The following is a 9,208-nucleotide window of genomic DNA, read 5'->3' on the forward strand; positions in this document are numbered from 1 at the left end:
CACTTCTCGGGTCGGAATCTCTGCTCTCTCCACGGAAAACCCAAAAACCCGACGATTGTGGTCATTAAAACTAAGGGTTTTTACAATTATCACCTCAAAAACTTTGAAACAATTATTACTCTCCCCTGTTGCATATTAATAATTAACTGGCCCCTTCCGTTACAGACCTATAACGGAGAGGGTTAAAATGTGCTGTTGTCACGGATTTTTTAGGATCAAAATGCCTTTTTGGGATGGTAATTGTAAAAAACTCCCACCCCATCACTGTCCCTTCTGGTGTTACATGGGCCCCATCACTGTCCCTTCTTCTTCTTCTTCTTCTTCTTCTTCTTCTTCTGGTGTTACATGGGCCCGGGTGTTCAAGGCAGAGGTATGTGCTTGCCGGAGGTGGGCGCCGGGCAAGCACAAGGGTAGGGATTGGCCCTTGTGGCCTAGGTTGCAGACGGAAAAAAAAAAAGGGATCAAAGAAGAAGTAAGCCTCACCACTCCATACATCATCCGGAAGCTTCGACTTATTAGTCAAACAGGAAGCACCTCTACACCCCATGACCCCCCACCTGCATCATCAATGATTTGCGGAGTGCCACTAGTCTGAGGCGGAGGAGGGCCATCCGCATGGAGAAACCAGAAAGAAGCTGCCGCCATCCACAGGGGTGGGGATCACAATAAACACCTTAAATCTGAAACTAATAGCATCTCAACACCCAACCCTCGAATCAAAACCCTATCAATTCAATCAGGTACAAAGGAATTGGACTTTATAAAACCATGAAGAAGAAAAAGCTTTGCAAATCTAAACTACTCTCTCTCTCTCTCTCAGTCTCTGTTTCTATCAGTTGTCGTTGGTTATAACAAAACTCACTAACAAAGAACTGTATCTCCAAAATCAAATATGACATAAATTCATAAATTCACAAAAACAAGGCTTCAAGAAACTAAAAACTGCCATGGATCATCTTCAATTGATCGTCTCTACTATTATAAACGGGAGGGGAAGAAATCTGCCAGGTTGAGAACTTTTGAACACAATGCAATCGCCCTCTCTGCTAGGAAATGAAATCCATCATGTTACCATGCTAAGTTGGCTTTCTGAAAATGATGCAATCGCCTCTCTGCAACCTCAGCCCCCGCAATCGCTGATCTTTGCAACCCCCGCCCCTGCAACTCATCTTCTCTGCTGCAACTGCACTCACTCTCATTCACTCTCCCTCCTCAGCCCTCACGACACCTCAACTTTTTGGATCGGTCTGAAATTCGAATTTCTATCTTCTGATCGATCCTTCATCATCAAATTGAGAAAGGTCGGCGGTATTCCGGTAATAAATAGAAAGAAAATCCAGCCAAGCGAAGATTTCAAATATTTCAAACCCTGAGTATCTGGAGCTTGGTGGAGAAGGCAATTGCAACCCAATTGGGCTGGGACGAAGACCAGTGCAGCTGCTCGATCTTGGCTCCAGCAGTGTAAGCCAGGATGGGATCGAGGCCACCCTCGACGGGCTGGCCCATGGAGGAGAGATCCCAAATTAAGGCCTTGGAATCATCGCCGGCAGTGCAGATGTGGCAAGAACTGTGCGGAGCCCAGGCGATGGCGTTGACGCTGGCTTGGTGGCTCTGCAACTCAAAGAAGGAGAAGGAGGAGGAGAAGTGACGGTGATGGGGTGGGAGTTTTTTACAATTACCACCCAAAAAGGGCATTTTGATTTAAAAAAATCAGTGACAATGGCATACTCTCACGATTAATCCCTTCCGTTACCATAACGGTGAGGACTAATTAGTTTTTATTAGTATGCAATAAGGGAGGGTAATAGTTGTTTCAAAGTTTTGGGGGGTTAATAGTAAAATATGAAAGATTTTAGAATGATAATTATAAAAAACCCTAAAATTAAAAGGAAATTAGTGGTGATTAATCAAAGGGCTTCGCTAAAAAGTAGTATTAGGTTTACATTTCTCTCCTTTTCTTCTCTCTATCTCATTCACTGACTCATTCAATCTCTGTCGTTTACTCTTTCTTCCCTTTCCCAGTTTCACTATACCTATTATTCCCTTCCTGCTACAGAAAAAGGGTGCAAAAGGCGCTTCTACCATGAATTAATATTTCCTTCCTTGTTTCCTCCACAAGTTTCTCTCTCTCTCTCTTCACTATTGTAGATACAGTGAGAGATAATAATGGAAAGAGCGGTGTGACAATACTCTGTTGGTACTTGGTACTCGAAGCATATCTCACTTATTAAACTAAGAAGAAGATAGAAGAGTTGGTCCGTACTACTCACATCATCTATTACCTCCTTATCCTGCGCGCCCTTCTCTTCAGTTATCACTTTGAATCTCTCTCTTTTTCCTTTTTCTACCCGTAATGGCAGAGTTGCAGCCCGCTGAAGGTCCGATGAACGGTGGAGCCGCTGTTGGAGCCACCGTAGGAGTTTCATCCGAAAATCTGGGCCCTTTTTTGGGCTCCAAGAGGCAACGTAGGCCCAGCGTTCGATTAGGTGACATCGGCGATCAGCCAGCGACGCTCTCGTACGATTCGTACGTCCGGCGAACCAAGCAGTGGAGGCTCCCCACCGACAACAACGAGTTCAAGTATCGAAATCCCTCTCTGAAGGACACGGGTGCCGCCACCAAAACTTCCAAGATTCGACCTCTGACCAACTTGGTGAATGGTGTAGATTGCCATGAAACCCTAGATGGTGAAGACAAGAATCTCTCCGGCGATGGCAATTTGGACTCGCTGGCGATTGGGAACCGCAAAGGGAAAGATTTAAAGGCAAAGAGAGGAGGAGTCGGGACTGGGGGAGGAGGCACCAAGAGGGTCAGATCGAATTGGGTATCCAAGGTCGACGATGGACTTGGAACGGAAGGAGACGACAAGTTTAGCGGTGGAGATGACGGGGCCGAAGGATACAGGGATTTCGATCCAGAGGGTTCGGAAAGCCCCCTGAAAGAACAAAGCCCGATTCAGTCACTGGAAAATATGGCCATTGATTTGCGGCAAGCTTCTGATAGGGGACATGGAAATGAAAGAGAGGTGCAATTTCCCGGGCAGAGAAGACTACTTAGGGCTAGGGTTTCAGAAAGCAGAGATCATGACGCCGTCGAATTGGATGGCCCATCGGATACTGATGCTAGGGATTGGAAGTGCGGCACTAGTGCGGACAGGAACGGGATTGGCGAGAGGGAGAGGTTTCGGTCTCTGGAAGATGGTGTGAGGATGTGGCTCAATGGATTAGGTTTAGGTCGCTATGCACCGGTTTTTGAGATTCATGAGGTGGATGATGAAGTTTTACCTCTCTTGACGCTGGAGGATCTCAAAGATATGGGGATAAATGCCGTTGGTTCTAGGAGAAAAATATACTGTGCAATACAGAAGCTCGGAAAGGGCTTTTCTTGAGTCTCATTATATAATGTTGTGGATGTAGCAATGGCGTATTTGAGAATACATGTCTGAGATGGTTTGAGCTCCTGGTTCTCTCTTATAATTCTAGTGTTGACTTGCTGTTTTGGAGCTTACATTTCATTCTCTTAATACAATCCTTTGTACATTTTTTTCTGGTACAATGATAGATGTACGCATGGCCTTGCCAAAGTAGTTCTCTAAAGTATCGACTGAGAGTCATTTTTAGTGGTGTTAGCATAAGTTGATTAGAAACAGTAAAAGGTAATCCAAATTTTGGAAGGAGAATTTGTCTTTATCCCTGTTCCTAATTATCTCTTCTCATAATCTATTATGGAATTGAACTTTTATTGACGTTCATTGGATATTTTACTGAAGCATATGCTAATCGCTGAAACGTGTTTTTCTGTGACATGATTTTTCCTGCGCTTTGTGGCCTATGCAGTCCTTGTTTTTGCATGCAACTTGACTCCAATAAAGCCTTTCCCTTCCTGCTTGTGGTTGTTTTTCCTGGTCATTTTAGAGCCTTCAACCTGCACCATATCACCTTCTTTCTGCTGTTGTGATCTTTTTTTTTTCCCCCTTCTTGTGACTGACTTATCTCAGTTGTGATTTCCTCTTAACCTTTTCACCTGTTGGTGCTTCTCCTAATATCTTCCAAATGATTAATTTCTTAGACGGTAGTCTTCTCACTCTTCCATCTTATCATCTTCATCATGGCTATATGCGGCAGTATAAAGCAAAGGTGTTATTATAGCCACGTCGTATAGTTTCTTCAGTTTTCTGTTGGGACTGGGGGAGAGCAATAAAACCATGCCAGCTGCCCTACAGGTTTATAAACCAAGAAATTCCTGTCTCAGGGCCAGATTTGTAATTTCCATTATGACAACCATGAATTATCCGAGTCTTTTGTGGATTGGAGGTGTCTTCCTTCCCCATTAATTTGAATGAAGCTCTGATCTCACAGTAATGCAAAGAACCTCTCTGTTCTGTTGGCACCATTCTATTTCTATGTTCAACATCATATATGATCTCTCTCTTCACATGCATGATTGAACAAAGATATGTATCTATGCATTATCAATCCTGCTACATTATTGTAATTATAATTAATTGTAAAAGCTTCCAGTTATGGCTGTACAGGGCACTTACCTCATCTGGTTTATTCAATGAAAACAGTATCTTCAATAAATAAGGTATTCCTTGGTAACTTTCCTTTTGTAAACCTAGAAAACTCAACCATAACATAACCATTGCAAAGAGGTATTTATTCAATGGTGATCCATTGTGTAAAACTACTTTCAGAAATCCTTTTTCTTTCTAGCCCTTTTTTTTTGTAAAAATCATGAAGAAACTGTCTCGTAGATAGGTTCTTAGTGCTATTGATTTGGCTATTTCTAATTCTCTTTTAGCAGGCATCTTTCGGTTCCCTGAACTGGAATAGCTTTAAATGCAATTTCTGAGACGTTTATTCATGAGCTGTATCAGGTTGGCTTCTCTCTCCAAGCTTATATTGTCATGCTTTGGTATATGGATGATGGTAATTGTTATTTACTTTTTCAGTTTCTAATGATAAAAATCTGCCTGTTATTTCCATGATGGTCTTGGATGTACGGAATTTATATATTGATGCAGTTAGGCTTAGGGTTTTGATGTAATTTGTTTTCTTTTGTTAATCTTTGTCTTGTTAGAATCGCTAATATCAAGTAGGAGTCAAAGTTGTGTTTTAGTTTTGAGTCCAAGTTAGAGTTAATTACTGTTTCAGTTTCATGGTAGGATTAGGACTTTTTATTTAATTCTATAAAACATTATGTACCCCACGATTGAGATTGGATGTTGAATGAAAATTCGAGTTCATTGTTGCTGTCAAGGGCTATGTCACTGCACATCCTTTTCTCTCGTTTTGGGTTCAATCTTCTCTCTTCCTTAAATTCATTGACTCTTACATTCCTTTCTGTTATTTTGTCTTTCTTCCATTAGCGTTTTTTTTCTTTTTCTCATTTCTTATTATCCACTGGCGGTTATCATCTCTCGCTGCCTTACTCTGTTTTTGGTGGTATACTTGGTGTGAATATCAGTCGATAGAATCCCTTGACTATTCATCTATCGGTTCTGAAAATTTGGGTGCTAAGACCTCACCTTAGGGTGACCTTTTCTGCAAAACCATAGTTTGAAAGCCTGCGGGTTTAAGGAGTTGGGGCTGAAACTCAGACCTGGCCTTCTCTCTTACCGCTAGATCTGATTCAGCAACCTAGCTCTTAGCTAGATCTTGACTGCAGGAGGGGCTACTGGGCTACTGATTGTAAGTCTATACCCAAGATTTCCAACGATTCGAAGATTTGGGTGAGGAGCTGTGACATCCACAAGCAGTTTATCTCTTCCACCTTTGCTGTTTGGGTTGTAGGGAGGAGTATGACACTGTTCATCTTTTGTTTTAAAATCTTATTTTGCTAACTTCCCAAAATCCGCTTCCCTTTTCTTTAATCTTATTTGATTCCAAGTCTACTCCTATTCAATAAATCAAACCCCTTTTATATCCTTTCTCCTTTTATCCCTTATTACTCCTTTTATATTTTTCTATTTACAATTCTGCCATCCCCTTATGAACTTCAATTAATTTACTGTTTTGCCATCATTCTTTTGATTTGAAGCTTCTACTCTTTGTGCGCCCATAAGCGAATCCAATTCGAACTCTAGGATCACATGATATATGATTTTCGAAACACTCTTTTTGCTGCTTATTTATGACCACCCATTATATACAGCATTCCCCCCACCCAGAAAAAAGCTGTAGAAATTTGTGGTATATATTTTCAATATATCTGATGAGCCAAAGAGTGGCAAACATGTATAAGCATCCTAAAATTCTCTAAGAGTTGCAATTCATCCATCTAGATGCTGTCTTGCAAGCTGAGCGTACCCAGCAGTATGGTAAAAACTTGTTTCCGAAATGATTATGTTTTATTGCAAGTTCTTTTGTCATGGATTTGGTTTGCAAAAGTAACGTGATGTGTCTTCATATCTTCTGGTGTTACTAGCCTGTGAAATAAAAATGATGCCACTAGTTTGGATATTAATTAAAAAAATGGAAAATCTGGTTGTCACCCAGGTTGGGCGACAACAAAGTAGCTGTCACCTATCCCACGTTTGGTTGCACTTTCAATTCTTGATTCTATTCTTGCTCTCTGGAATCAATTTGGGGGTGGAATTATGAGTGGCATGTTCGGTTCAATTCCTTGCTCCCATGGATTGAACTGGTACAAAACCTCACCTAGAATTATGAATCAAGGAGCATTTAAAGATGCTACTTGCACTCTGGATTAAAAATAAGGAATGAAACCCTACCCCTAATTCATTTTGATTCCGATATAACACCTCCACCCTCTCGTTACCTCTTCCCCCACCCTCCCTTGTAACCCCAGTCCCAGCCCCGCCCCCGCCCTTGCCCCCGCCATCCCAACAACACACCACCCTTGCTTCCAGCCTTCCCCAGCAACCACATCCAGCCCTCACTCCACCCCTCTTCTCGCGACCACCCCCTCTTCCCTGCACTGATGCAAATCTGCATACTGCCCCTGCCTCCGCCTGCAACTCCACTCCACCTCCTATGCAGCCCCATCCATCGACCTAAAACCGAGAGCTTCCCCCCCCCCCCCGGTTCTCATCTATTCTTCCTCCCCACTCCCACCCTGTCTCGCAGCCTTTGCCCAGTCCTCTCTCTCCTTTTGCTCAATCGTACAACCCCGCCCACCTCCCGCTGCCCTGATCCCCTCCACCCCCTCTGTAAACCCCTGGCTCTCCGTCCCAACACACTGTCCATTCCACCCTTCTTCGATTCGAACCAAAACACACCGTTGCCCCCCACCCCCTGCTTCCCTGTCCTCCCCCTCCCCCACCCCTGGCGATCCTGCAACAGTCCCTCCCCTCCCTCTCCAGCTCTCATTCTCAACCATAATGGTATTTTTATTATTAATAAGTGTAGTGCTTGAATTGATTCTGTAAAAGCCCTTCCAAACGTTGTTCCAGATCTTTTTGTTTTCCAAAATTTATTCCGAAATAGGTTTTACCAAACGGAATTTCTCATTCTATTGGACTACAATCAAGAAACAACAATTATGCCTAAGATTGATTCATGGAGTGGGAGTGCAACCAAACGTAGCCTAGCCTGGAATTAAGATGTGATCCTGGGTTTGAAAACCCTGGTTGGGTTTGCTATGGCCCCACCAAATTGCTAAATATTCCAAATTACTGGTTGAATGGCAGTAGTGTAATTAATGTGAACAGTGTTTGGTCCTTTTGGAAGGAGGAAATTGCTTAGGACTTAAGTGGAAACAATAGCATAAGAACGGGCAATTCTGGAAGTTACTTAGGAGAGGATAAAGTGGGCACAAATCATAGTTGTCAAGGCGACAAGGTGACCAAGGCATTGGAGAGGGTCCAAAATCAAGGCGGCAAGGTGCCCAAGACGACAAAGGAGCCTGGACGCCTAGGTGATGCCTTGATAACTATTGCACAAATCATTAAAGGAAGGGCATTAATGTAATCATAGCAAATTGGTTTAATTGTAGATAAAGCAAAGAACTTATCTTCTTCCCCACGATGTGAGGAAGAGACCAGCAGTAATCTTAGCAACCAAAGGAGCTTTAGCTGCTCAAGGGAAGATCGAATGGAGGTGCAAATTCAGGTTTGTAATCATCTAGCCCAAACAACCAGTCCAAAGCCAGTCATTATCGAAAAATGGATTTAAAATACTAGAACAGATCACTTGCAGTGAAACCAGAAAACAGAGAAGTCTGATCCCATTGGGTTTCCGAACCAAGATTCACAGGTAGGGTCTCCCCTGGGATGTATATCAGCATATGGAGTAAGGAAGTGAAGGGATTAGGGACAAGGGGGATCAAACAAATCCCTACCAACCCTACTGGTTCGGTAGCATTGTTCAGTAGTATCATAATTCATAAGAACATAATTTGTTTGGAAGAAGAAGAATAAAAGAACAAGAGGGACAGGGAAGAACGAGAAGAAGATGAAGAACGGAGGAAAGGAACTCACTCACCGAAGAGGAGAATCTCGGATCTTTTGGAAGAAGAAGAGGGGAGAAGCAAACTCAGCCAACAGGCTGTCCTGGCCGTGCAGGCAACATTCAAACCAAATTTCTATTCTATTCAATTCTATTTCATAGCAAATTTACAAACATATTTATAAAACTAAAGACCCCCCCTATAAAATAGAATTAACTATAACAAGGATACATATAAATTTGAAATGACGTCAAACAAGGAAACTGAAATAAGATTCCTATGTATCTAATTCTATCTAAAACTCCCATAAAAAGATAATTAAATTTACAAAAAATTTCAATCGCATATCTAGCCTGGTATGGGTAAAAATTGGTTCAATAAGGAACCTGGCTCTTTGCCTCTTCTATGATCTGCATCAGGTAAATTTGTTATTTTACCCTGGCGGAAGGTGGAGACTCTGGCAATCTTCCTCTTTTCTGTGGACAGTTTCTGTTTTAAATTTTCTGTTCACAGAGGGTTCATTAATTTGAGGAGAATTTTTATATTTTAAGTTCACATTTAAGGTTTAATGATATAGGGTTTCATAGATTAGAGTTCTACATTCACATGGTTCATTAATTTGAGAGGGTGGTTTAAATTTTAGGTTCACAGTTAAGGTTTAATGGTTTAGGTTTCACAGATTAAGGTTTAGAGTTTCAGGTGATCAGAGTCCATGGAGATTCCTCCGATCTCATCATTTTCCGGCTAGAACTCAGCCTTTTGGGTGATTGAGTATAATCAGCCTGATTCAAAAAAA

The 9,208-nt window shown here is 42.1% G+C and overlaps 1 protein-coding gene across 1 annotated transcript; it reads left to right on the top strand.

Moving 5' to 3' along the window:
* Nucleotides 1–2,272: 2,272 nt before the first annotated feature.
* LOC122671606 lies at nt 2,273–3,579 on the top strand. Its single transcript, XM_043868929.1, has one exon. It carries the CDS (start codon nt 2,354–2,356, stop codon nt 3,386–3,388), a length of 1,035 nt encoding a protein of 344 aa, XP_043724864.1. The 5' UTR covers nt 2,273–2,353; the 3' UTR covers nt 3,389–3,579.
* Nucleotides 3,580–9,208: the final 5,629 nt, after the last annotated feature.

Source organism: Telopea speciosissima, chromosome 8 (genome assembly GCF_018873765.1).
Source record: "Telopea speciosissima isolate NSW1024214 ecotype Mountain lineage chromosome 8, Tspe_v1, whole genome shotgun sequence".
NCBI classification, from domain to species: Eukaryota; Viridiplantae; Streptophyta; class Magnoliopsida; order Proteales; family Proteaceae; genus Telopea; species Telopea speciosissima.

Bases quoted from the DNA above. Each gene is read 5' to 3' on its own strand.
- LOC122671606 (XM_043868929.1), top strand. From the start codon at position 2,354: ATGGCAGAGTTGCAGCCCGCTGAAGGTCCGATGAACGGTGGAGCCGCT.